The 12710-nt window shown below is 40.8% G+C and overlaps 1 protein-coding gene across 1 annotated transcript in view; it reads left to right on the top strand.

Annotated features, from left to right (window-relative positions):
- LOC112445029 (sodium/hydrogen exchanger 6-like) overlaps window positions 1-12710 on the top strand; it is a 50813-nt gene that overhangs the window by 23133 nt on the left and 14970 nt on the right. The window contains 6 exon segments of the mRNA XM_059883660.1: window positions 1901-2014; window positions 4470-4581; window positions 5790-5943; window positions 10471-10546; window positions 10548-10561; window positions 11743-11773. Of these exon segments, the coding sequence (XP_059739643.1) occupies window positions 1901-2014; window positions 4470-4581; window positions 5790-5943; window positions 10471-10546; window positions 10548-10561; window positions 11743-11773 (501 nt within the window).

Raw genomic sequence — 12710 nt, forward strand, 5'->3', positions numbered from 1 at the left:
AGAAATAGGAAAAGTTTTTTCTTGTGATGAGAACTCTTAGGATTTACTCTTAACAACTTTCATATATAACATATCACAGTGTTAATTATATTTATCATATTATGCATTACATCCCTAGTACTTGTTTATCTCATAACTGAAAGTTTGTACCTTTTTATTTCCTCTATCCAATTCCCCTCTCCCTACAACTTGCGTTTGGTAACCACACATCTGATGTCTTTTTTCTATGAGTTAGTTTATTTTTGAAGTATAATTGACCTATGACACTGTGTTGTATGTGTATGCTCAGTCACTTCAATCATGTCTGACTCTTTGTGACCCTGTAGACTGTAGCCCATCAGGCTCCTTTGTCCATGGGATTCTCTAGGAAAGAATACTGGAGTGTATTGCCATGCCCTCCTCTAGGGGATCTTCTTGAACCCACATCTCCTGTGGCTCCTGCATTGCTGGTGATCCTTTACCGCTGAGCCACTGGGGAGGCCTGTAACACTATGTTAGTTCCTCTTATACAGCATAGCAATTTGGTTTTTATGTACATTTCAAAATAATCACCATGATAAAAGATAATACCTTATTATTGACTATATTCCCCAAACTGTGCCTTTCATCCCATGACTCATTTATTTGGCAACTTAAAATTTGTACCTCTTAATCTCCATCACCTATTTCTTTTCTTCCCCCAACTCTATCCCCTCTGGCCACCATCTGTTTGTTCTCTGTATCTATAACTCTGTTTCTGTTTTTTATTCTTTGTTTTTAGAATTCACATATAAGTGAGGTCACATAGTATTTGTCTTTCTCTGACTTATTTCATTTAGCATAGTACCCACTAGGTCCATCCGTATTGTTGCAAATGGCAAATTTTAATTCCTTTTCACGGTTGAGTAATATTCCATTGTGTGTGTGTGTGTGTACACCACATCTTATCCATTCATTTATTAATAGGCAGTCAGGTTGCTTCTATATCTCGGCTGTTGTTAATAATGCTGCCGTGAACGTTGGGGTGCATATATTTGCTGATCTCTTAAGTTCAAATGCATTTCCCCCCCTTGCCATGTTTACTGTTTTTGATATCATATTTTACATCATTTTGTTTTATCTCTTATTGCAGATATAGATTATTTTACTACCTTTGTCTTTTAACCTTCCTACTAGCTTTATATATGGTTGATTTATTACCTTTACTGTTTATTTGCCTTTATAAATGAGATTTTTCCTTTTATAATTTTCATGCTTCTAGTTGTGGCCTTTTCATCACAGTGATGTAAACAGGTGGAGGTGGGCAGGTAGCAGGGCAGGGAACAGAGCACAGGACTATAATGTGCAAGCCCTCACTCTCTTAGTGAGGGCTGAGACCCATGTAAAAAGTGAAATCACATGGCAAGCTGGTGTGAGAGTTGTCATGAAGCACTCTGTACCAGGATAAAATGATTTGAACTGGGTCTTACAGCCTGTAAAGAGGGAAGTGTCTGGGACCTGCCATATTTAGGAATTAATTGAGTCAGGGTGTAGAAGTCGAGGGTGGCAGGGATACCACTTAGGGTCCATCCCCAGCAGTATCGATGGGAAGTGATGAAAGTTAGACTAACGCAGTGGCTGAGACAACCAAGAACATTCCAAAAAAAAAAATTGGCAGGGTTTGGAGGATGAGGGTGAGAATGACTGAATATGGGAATTGAAGAAGGGAAGTTGATTGGGCAAGTGAAGGGGAAACATTTATGGCTTTTTCTGTGGGACCAGAAATGTCATCTCTACATTTGCTTCCCTCTGAATCGCATGTTTTGGAGGATATACATGAACATTACATATTTGAAGTATCTGTTTCAATATCTTAGTAATACTCATGTTTTCAAATTAATGTAGATTTTTACTGGACTAACCTTTTGAAATTTCGTTTCAGTTGTTTGAGCTTCTCAATTTCTTGGCAGAGAATTTCATCTTCTCCTACATGGGACTGACACTGTTCACCTTCCAGAACCATGTCTTTAACCCAACATTTGTAGTAGGAGCATTTGTATCCTTTATTATGTATTCTGTTTTGGAAACTTCTTTTTAAATTGAGATTTGCACGTGTTTTCTTGGGGGTCGGATGATTGATAAGAATTGATAAGATTGATAAGAATTGATAAGGATACATATATTTTTAATATAAATAATATGTATAATAATATATATAATATTTTCCTCTGAGCGAAGTAAATAAGGATTTCAACTCTTTTATCTAGTCTATGCTATTTACGTTTTTGTTTATTGCACAAATAATACTGACAGATTGAAATGACAAGAAAAAGTCTCTTACCATTCTGCCAACTCCAAAAGATAAAACTGTTTGTCCTCTGTTACTGAAGGGAAGAAAGAGAGATTGGATGATGGAGAGCAGTTTGCAGTCTGTGCCACAGGGCAGTAGTTGAAAGATGATGAAAGATGGAAGGAGGCTTGCCCACTCTTTCCCTCTCCACCACCCTTCTTTTTCTCTTTCTCATTGAGTTTTTAAAACCTAGTTGAAAAGGAGACACTGATTACGTGAAAGAGAGCAAGCAATAGTGCCAACTTCACAAGAAGGCAGGAAGAGATGGAGTCCAAAGCACATGGGGAGGGATGGGCCTCCAGAGGGAAGAAGCACAGTTCCGCCATTGTTCCAGGAGAAGGTAGAGTATGTAGAGATGAAGTATGTACATTTCCAAGATGGCATTTCTCTGATTACTTCTATTTTTATCTGAAAAGCAGGAGGTGAGATCATCTGCTGAAAGTGAGATAGGAGCAGGTGGCCTATCAGTTATCTATTATGTAACAAATTACCCTAAAATTTAGCAGCTTAAAACAACAAACATGTTATTTTGCAGTTTCTGAGAGTCTGGAATCCAGAAGCAACTTAACTGGCAGGTTAAGTTGGCAGGCTCCAGTATCCCTCATGAGGTTATAATCATGCTCTGGGCTGGGACTGTACTCTCTCAAGACTTGACTGGGGATGGAGGAGCCACCCCAAGCTCACTGACATGGCTGTTAGCTGGAGGCTTCAGTTCTTCTCCACATGGACCTCTCCATGGGGCAACTCACAACATAGCTTCCCCAGGAGAATAGAGTGAGATGAGAGAGCACCAAGATGGAGTGCAAAGGGCCTTTTATGACCTAGTCTTGGAGACAGTGTGCCATCTGCCTTCTGCTGTTTTCTGTTGATCACACATAAACCCTGGTAAAGTGTGAGCTGAGACTACACAAGGGTGTGAATACTAGGGAACCCTCTAGGAGGCTGGCTCCCATAGATGATAGGAGTTTTGAGGAAATAGTTGTTGCAGAGAGTAGAAAAGTGCATTGAGCAAAGAAATGCAGTAGAATCGCTGAGCGGTGTTAGGAACCCATTTGAGTTTGAGGAATAAATCTTAAAGTAGAGTCAGCCTGCCCTGTTGTATTACTTTATCCAGGACTATTTAGCTATAAGCATGGAGAAAACAGATAGCTGAGTCCATCTGAATTTGGAGTTTTGTCAAGTTGGTGCAGTGAAAACAGAGGGGAAAGGGATTGCTGAGTATTGGAAAGAGTTTTATTAAGATGCGTCTAGAAAAGGAAATGAAGAAGGGAGAGGACTGACTGATGGAAAAGCAGAGGGGTCTTTGGACTGGAGGTCCCAGTGAAATGGAAGAATTATCTGCAATAGATGGATGTGAAACATGGAAAGAGAAATTGTGGTCAGAGAGTGGGATGTTTGAATTAGTGATTTTCAAAAGAAGTAGTATTTTAAGAAACCACCTCAGAATGAAGATTCTGCCAAAAGAGATTGTTGGAAATATTTTCTTAGTTAAAACTCTAAGTAGGATCTGTGTTAGAAACTGAAGTATTACTGAAATACTATTCTACCGAGTCTTAGTCTTCTGAGAATGAACTTCAGGCAGAAACAGATAAAGCCTTATTCATAAGAGAAGAACCTTGACTTGAAGACTCCCATGAGATCAGTAACTTCATATCCTGCTAGTCTTTGAGAAATTTTTAAGCAGTCAAGTGGCTTGAATCCACAGTACTTACCCAGCACCAAGGCTAAATATTTTCTGTAGGTTTTTGAGTCTGTTAAGAGTTGAAATTCCTCAAAACAGAATCCTACCATGGAAATTGACTCTTAGCAGGAGATACTTGTTCTCCTTCTGGCTGTATTTGTTAGGATATAGGTTTGGTTTCATGTGGCAATTACCAAAGTTAACCAAAGTTTAAAAAAGATAGAAATGTATTTCTCTCTCATGTAAAAGTCTGAACTGGTGTAGCAGGCTCTGCTCCACAAAGTCACCAGGGACCCGCACAGCCTTGTAACCATCCTTAGGGAGTTGTCCTTGTTCTTAGGGACCCAGGTGGCTCCCCCCTCAATCGTTAGCCATAATAGCAAAATCCTAGAAATAGTACAAAAGTCCAGTGATAGGAATGCATGGTCTAAATAACGTTAACAATAAAAAGAATTATCCTTAACCTATTAATAATTTTAGATTGCTATTTTCTTGGGAAGAGCTGCCAATATTTACCCCTTGTCCCTCTTACTTAATTTGGGTAGAAGAAGTAAGATTGGATCAAATTTTCAACACATGATGATGTTTGCTGGTAAGTTTTAACTCTCTATTTCTTGCCTCCTCCAGTAAACAACTCACCGTGCATATACCAGTCTGATTTTAGATGGAAATAATACGCCAATAATATATTCAGTGCAGTTCAGTTGCTCAGTTGTGTCTGACTCTTTGCGACCCCATGAATCACAGCACGCCAGGCCTCCCTGTCCATCACCAACTCCTGGAGTTCACCCAAACTCATGTCCATAGAGTCGGCGATGCCATCCATCCATCTCATCCTCTGTCGTCCCCTTCTCCTCCTGCCCCCAGTCCCTCCCAGCATCAGAGTCTTTTCCAATGACTCTTTGCATGAGGTGGCCAAAGTATTGGAGTTTCAGCTTTAGCATCAGCCCTTCCAAAGATAATATATTAGACTCCCTTAAACATTGAAATCACAGCCTCCAATAAAACATCCTTTTTAAAAGTGTCCCATTCCTTTCTGTGGGAGTTTTCTCATGTTCTGGTTCCAAATTCCCAGTTCAGAACTATGTTAAGTGTAGTGGAGGAGGTAAAGATGAACACATTTTCACACAAAAATCTGTATGTGCATGTTTATGGCAGTTCTCTTCATAATTGCCAAAACCTGGATACAGCCCAATTGTCTGTCTTCCAGTGAGTGAGGGAGTATGCAAAATAATGGCACCTCCATGCCATGGAATATTCCTCAGTGCTAAAAAGAACAAACCAGTGATACATAGAACATATATGGACCTCAGAGGCATTGTGCTGAGCGAAAGAAGCCAGGCTCAAATGGTTTCATTCTGTATGTTCCATTTACATGACATCCTCAAAAAGACAAAAACCCAGCAATGCAGAGAAAATCAATAGTTACCAAGAGTGTGGTAAGATTATGAGAAGTTAGACCAAAAAGAAGGTAGCACAAAGGAATTTGGGAGAGGGGTGATGAAACCACTGTGTCTCGGTTGTGGTAGTGGTCACACACCTCTATACATTTGTCAAAACTTACGGAACTGTACACCCGAAAGAGTGAACTTTAGTGTAAGTACATTTTACAATAGAGTTTAAAAAATTATTAAATGATCAATGCTTGTGAGTATCATCTACTAATTCTTTTTGTATTTGGTTGTATATACCTACGTATGTTGAAATATGTGTTTGTTCATGCTATTCTAAGGTCTCAGAATGTACCTTATGTCTTTGAATTTATGAAGTTCATGTTGTCGTCCTCCTATTCCCTTGTAGGCCTTCGTGGCGCGATGGCGTTTGCCTTGGCCATTCGAGATACGGCCACTTATGCCCGGCAGATGATGTTCAGCACCACACTTCTGATTGTGTTTTTTACTGTGTGGGTATTTGGTGGTGGCACCACTGCCATGCTGTCATGTTTGCATATAAGGTATGTATTGATTGGGGACCTCATTTTAGTATTAAAATGTAATTTGTGTTATTTTTCTTTTAACCATGAGAGAATTTTAAGCTTAGATAAGTCCCTAATATTTCATTTCTTCCTTATAATAAGTATATAACATGTAGCACAGAAAAAATGGAAAATATGCAAAGGAAGGATAAAAACTATTGTTAACACTTGGAGGGATGTCTTTCCAGACCTCTTGCTCTGCTCCATGTATTTTTTTTAACAAAAAGAGGCAGCACTGTAGGTACTCTTATAAACTGATTTTTAAATATAATATAGCATAGACATTTATGTTAGTAAATATCATTATTTTAATGGCTGCTTATATTGTAATTTATTAACCAAATCTCTACCATTGGACTTTTGTGTTGTTTTTAGGTTTTTGTTATTACGGCTGAGAATTTTGCTCTTACTATGATTAACAGTGTGAGTGTTTGGAAATGCATATACCAATGTGCACTTGGCTATTTCCTTAGGATGCATTCCTAGAAGTCGAATTGCTTGGTCAAGGGATATGCATATATTTAAGGCTTATTATTCTTATCTCCAAACTGGATCAAAAATTTTCTTGTATCTGCAGCATATGAGACAGTCCAATTTATCCCAGCCCAAATCAATAACTAGATATTATCATTCTTTCTTATCTTCATGATCAGCACTGTTTCTGACCTGACAATCCAAGGCCAAGGTTGTAAGATCTTAGTCTTGAATGCACACTAGTTACTGTATTCAGTTGGAAAAAGCTCTGTTGTATCTCAGGAGTTCTGCATTTGTTTCCATGGGTACAGCAGTCTATAGTTAAAGCCGTTGTAGGTTTTACTTCTGTGTTTGCTGTAACTTCATAGATCTTGAGAGCTACTGAGCTTCCAGAATGTGTAAGGTTCATTAGAGAAAATAGTATTTCTTTCACATCTTACAGAGTCCATTCTCCATTTTATGCCTTTCTTTTAATACTCTAAATAGCAACCAGCCCTAAATCAGACTTTGAATATTGTTATGATTGTCTTTCTCTTTACTGTTCTAATCCTTTTATTACAATTCCTGTGCTGTTATTGTGGATAATTAAAAATACATCAAAATAATGTTCTTGTAACCCTGATTATTACTTTAGGGAGGACCTGGCATTTGTTGAACACCTTCTATGTGCTGGGCATTGTGCTAAGTGCATTTGATATATTTATCTAATCACAATCACTCCATTTTACAAGTGGGGAAATAGAGGCTTTAAAAGTTTCTAGTTGTTCAAGCTCATAAATACCATTAATGGTGGACAGAGGAGCCTCCAATCTCACTTGATTTGTCCTAGACCTCTGTATCAAGAAATGAGGATGGTCCATTTTGGAAGGATTAAACTCCTTTTTTTTCCTCAAGAGTTTTAAAACAAACGTTCTTCCTTATTCTACTAAGGAAAACAAAGCCAAAGCTAAATGTAAGATAATTTAGGAAAAATAACACTCTTAAGTGGAATCTCAGTGTTTAGGTAGAATCAGTTCTCTTCCCTCATTGCCTTTCACACGTACTAAACCAAATACCCATGTTTACCCCACCCCCCAGAAAAAGCTCCCCCAAAACCTACCTACTCACATAAAGCTGAATCCACCTCACCAGCTTTGCAAGCTCTTTGGCCCCATCTTGCCTGTCCTGTTTGGCATTCAGTTGTATACATTATCATACAGTCTTAGGTTAACTATTATTAATGTTGTTGTTTGGGGGTTTTTTGGCCTCTTTGCAGAGACTGGAATTTAAATTTCTCTTACCTCCCCCCAAATTTGTTGAGTATAATTGTGAGAATACTAAAAAGTCCTTCAGTTTTAACATATATGCAGGATTAGGCTTGACTTTGAGTTCTTGCCCCTTTGTTTAGTAATTCTGTGATCCTGAGCAAGTTCTTTAACCTTTCTAAGCCTCAGCTTCCCCATTGGTAACATGTGTGACAGTACTTTCCTCCAGGGTTGTTGTAAGGATTCCTGAGCTCATGTCTGTAAAGCTCTTAGTACAATACTTCAAATGTGTCTTTTATTCATTTATTCAATGAATACTAACTTAGCACCAGCCATGTTCCCAGTGCTGTTTTAAGGTGAAATTTAGTGGCCGTCAACTGGCAGCAGTTCCCCACAGGGGCATTTGGCAGTGCCTGGAAACATTTCTGATTGTCACAGTCAAAGAGAGGGGGCTGCTACTGGCATCTTGTTGGTAGAAGCCAAGGATACTGCTGAACATCCCACGAGTACACAGAGCAGCCCCCACAACAAAGAGTAATCTGAGCCAAAATGTTGGTACTGCAAAGGTTAAGAGACCCTGATCTGGAGAGGTACAGTGGTAGTAACAAGATAGAAAAGGTCTCTGGTCTCATAAAGTCTGTACTGTAGTGGGAGAAGACAGATAGTAAACTGGCAAGTAAGTAAATGAAGATGACTATTTTAGATGATGTTAAATGCTCTGATGGCAAACAAGGTGCTATGATAGTAGGTGGGCATAGAGTGCATTTTATCGATGGAGCTCAAGAAAGGTGTCTCTGAGGTTACATTGGAGCTTAGGATACCTGAATGACAAGATAATGCCAGTTAAGCAGTGAGCAGGAAGAAGAGTGGTCCAGGCAGAGGGGAGAGCAAGTACAAAGGTTCTGAGGCAGGAACAAACAGCCTGTTGAATGAAAAGGAAAAAAGCCCACCTAGCTGGAATATAGTAACCAAAAGGCAGGTAGGAAACAAGGTGGGCAAGATCCTTTAGGGGCAGAGCTTGACAAATGTGTCCTGTCAGGGGCCAGAGAATAATATTTTAGGCTTTGAAGGCCATATGGTCTCTGTCTCAACTACTCAACTCCAGCATGAAAGCCCCATAGACAATACATGAATCAGTTGCCATGGCCATGCTCCCACAAGACTTTATTCACAAAAGCAGGAGGTGCACCAACTTGGCGTGGTCGGTGGAGCCCTGCTATTGGTTCTAGTAGGACACAGTAAGGAGTTTGGATTTTAAAATCCACTCGGAACTTCCCTGGTGGTCCAGTGGTAAAGAATCCGCCTGCCAATGCAGGAGACAGGGGTTCGATCCCTGGTCTGACAAGATTCCACATGCGTTGGAGCAGCTAAGCCTGTGCACCACAGCTACTGAGCCTGGATGCCCTAGAGCCTGTGCTCCACAACAAGAAAAACCACAGCATGAGAAGCCCATATACCGCAACTTGAGAGTAGCCCCCACTCGCCACAACTAGAGAAAACCCTCACGCAGCAACGAAGACCCAGTGTAGCCATTAAAAAGAAAATGTAGTATAAATAAAACAAGAATGTCTTAAAAATAAACTTTCTGTTTAAAAATAAATAAAATCCAGTTGCTGTCTTGTAGGATTTCACAGCAAGAACGTGATGTCATCTGTCCTGTTGTGTGGACAGTGGCTCCTCAGTGAGTGAGAGCCAGCCAGCTCTTCCTCTGTCCTTTTGCGTAGTTTGTGACAGTCACCTTTGGCTCCTTGTTGTGTACCACACATAGTTTGCACTTCCCCGTCTCTGAGCCTTTGCTCACATTGTTGGCTCTGCCTGGATTGCTCTTCCACTCCCAGGAAACGACATAGCTCAAACACCGCCTCCTTTCACCCTCTTCTTTTCTCTCAGAACCACTCTTCTGTCTGCTTACTGTAGAGTACGTCTGTTATAGCACTGTTTTCAGTCAGCCTTGTAATGATGATGTTATTATAAGAGTTACCATTTAGCAAGTGTTAATGATGAAGGACAGGGAAGTCTGGCCTGCTGCAGTCCACAGGGTCAGAAAGAGTCGGACACAACTGAGCGACTGAACAACAACAATGATGTATCACTGTTTTAAAATCTTTAGACACATTTTCTTGTTTAGTTCTTGCAGCAACTCTGCATGGGGGCCATCACCCCCATTTCTCAGGTGATAGAACTGTGGTTCATAGGGCCGCATGACTTGACTAAGTTCAAACAGCTAGAAAGGAGCTGAGGTCAGATTGGAACCCAGCTCTTCTGGACTGCAGAGCCCTTGGGGATTGCGCTGTAGTTATGTCTGTCTTTCCCACCAGTCTGTGAACTCCTGGAGGGCAGGGCTGTGTGTAAATCGTGTCTATGCCCTATGCTTAGCACAGTGCCTGGCAGGTGGTAACTGCTCTGATAAATGTTTATTACGTTAACTTGGCCTCCAACACTCTTGCATCTGAGAATTAAACTTGTGTTGTCAAGACCACTAGATGTCACTTGAGATACACAAATGTGGTTAGAGTTTAATATGGCGAAGGAGGTATTAAATAGCTTCTGGCCATCTTAACAAAGAAGAAACGAGCATTTCTTGGAATTCTGAATCTAGTTATGACCATCTGTTTTTCAAGTATTTGGCCCTGATTCTCTTGCCTTCCAGATAAGGTCGTGCATCATTTTCCTCCCTTTGGTGTTACTAGGCTGCTCCTGCTGCAGCTTCTCACACTGCTATTTTTTTCTGTGTTGTCTGTAGTAGTGGCCTTAATCGATAAACATTTGAGCACCTATTGTGTGTCAGGTACTGTGCTAGACTCTGGGGATACAGAGATGAATTGGGACATGACCTTTACCCTCAAGGAGCTCACAGTCTTATCTGGGGAGACGGACAGGTAAATAACTATACTCTACTATACTAAGTATTATAATAAAAGAATTAGAAAGTACTGTAAAAGCCCAGAGGAAAAATGATCCTGACTGAAGGGGTCATAGAATGGTTCCTTTGGAACTCAAAAAAGGAGAACAAAATAAGGGACAATACAGTTCAAATAGAGGGACCAGCACAAGCACAGACATGGAAGCTCAGGAGAGGACAGGGTCTGGGGCAAGGAGCAGTCGGGTCTCACTACCAGCAGGTGTTTGGGCGAGGGTCAGGGGAAAACTGGGCCAGAGTGGCAGGGGTGGCTAATTTGAAGAGTCTTGAATGCCACACAAAGGACTTTAGACCTGACCCTCTGAGTTACAAGCTGGTCTCAGAGACTTTTGTAAAGGTAGTAAGCCAGTGAGCTCTCTGCTTGAGATGGCTAACTCTCAGGGAGAGCCTGGCAGCAGGGGACCCTTACAGCCAGTTGCTCCAGATGCTGTGAGTCAGAATGAGGTCCCAGCTTGAGCAGTTGAAATGGAAAGGAGAGAGGATCTGAGAGACAGTTTAGAGGGAGAATGAACAGAGGTGGTGAGTGCTCAGATTGAGGAGATAGAGGAGTCAAAGAGAGCTTCTCATAATGAAGCTGTTCCCTGAGATATTGAAAGCAGATAAAAAAGAGTCATGAAGAACCAAGGCTAATAGCTATCCATTCACCTATGGAAAAACACCCTGGAATTGGACCTTCTCTTCAGTCATCATAACAGAATGTTGCCAGGAGAGCTGAGAGGTCTGAAAACATGCAGCTTCCTCTCGGAACTGCAATGGGCCAACCTTGTTTGTGGAACTGCCCTAGAGTTCTTATTCGGCCACTGGGCAGCACTGCTTGCCCTGACTCCTGCTTGTTGTGGACTTGGTTACAAAAGAAAAAGTTATTTTTTCTGAAACTGGTAAGTGGGATTGGCTTGCGGGAAGAGAAGGTTAGTAGACCCTGCTTACCTTAGGAGTCAAGCTGTTGCTAAGGAAAGTGGCAGGAGCCAAAAGTCTACAGCAGCAGCCATTGAGAAGCACAAAAATATTAGTCATTTCATAGCTTCTGTGTTGAGAAAAATAGTTGCCTAAGAGTACTCATATGTGAATAGGGCTTTTTTTTTTTTTTTTTTTTTTTTTTTTGCTTCAAGATCTCATTTGCCTTTTGTGTTTTTCTTTTAGGGTTGGTGTTGATTCAGACCAAGAACACTTGGTAAATATGCATTTGTGTTGTCCTGGCATTTCTGTCAAATGTGTGGTTGCTTGGAAAGAAAACAAGTCTACGTAGACTTCATGCCACTGTTATTTAGATTCTGTACTATTTGCATCAGCTTTTAACTGACATCATATCATTCCTGGCTTTTCTCACTGCTCGATAGAGACAAAACTGAATTTTAGGCCGCGTGTGGTTATCAAGGGTGACAGCTCCCCTATCTGTGGGCAAGGCTGGGCTTTGGCCACAGACAAGAGCAGTCCCTTAAGCACTCCTGGGTTTTCAAGTGACTGTTCTGGCACGGGGAGCCTTTTTCCATTTTGGTTTCCGCATGAAGTCTTGTCTCTGATGTAAGCCCCACTCCAGCTGCTTTTCCTGTGCAACTTTCAAATTGGATGACCAGCAGCTGCCCTTGAGAACTGCCTGGAAGCCTTGGGCTCTTCAGCCAGGCTTCCCTGCCTGTTCAGGAGAATGTGCTTTCTTACCCTCTGCCTCAGCCCTGCCCATGTTTCCTTGCTTACACTCATGTGTCACTTTCTCTGTTGTTTCCTTGAAACAGAACTTGGTAGACTAGTGCATTGTAACTCCGTGCTTTCTCTAGACTGACCACCTTTTCCTGGTATTTTTCTTCCACCTTTTAATGCTTTCTGAGCACAGCTGAATAGGTGCCTCTGCCCTAGACATGAGATGGGAAATAACAGAAATGAGGTTTTTGAAAATGGAAAGCATCTCTTTAAAAACAATAGTTCTTTTTCTTGTCTGAAACAGGCCCTGGTCTACTTGTCTTCAGAGTGTAATTAAAAAAATTTTTTTTGTCAGATTCATTTCCTGAATGCTAATTTTGCTAGCTATCGAGTGATGAGTTTGTATGTGACCTAGGACGCACCTGCCTCTTTTGTGATCAGAACCTTAAAGTATAATTTCATGGGTTTGAAAT

This window comes from Bos taurus, chromosome X (genome assembly GCF_002263795.3).
Source record: "Bos taurus isolate L1 Dominette 01449 registration number 42190680 breed Hereford chromosome X, ARS-UCD2.0, whole genome shotgun sequence".
Lineage (NCBI taxonomy): Eukaryota > Metazoa > Chordata > Mammalia > Artiodactyla > Bovidae > Bos > Bos taurus.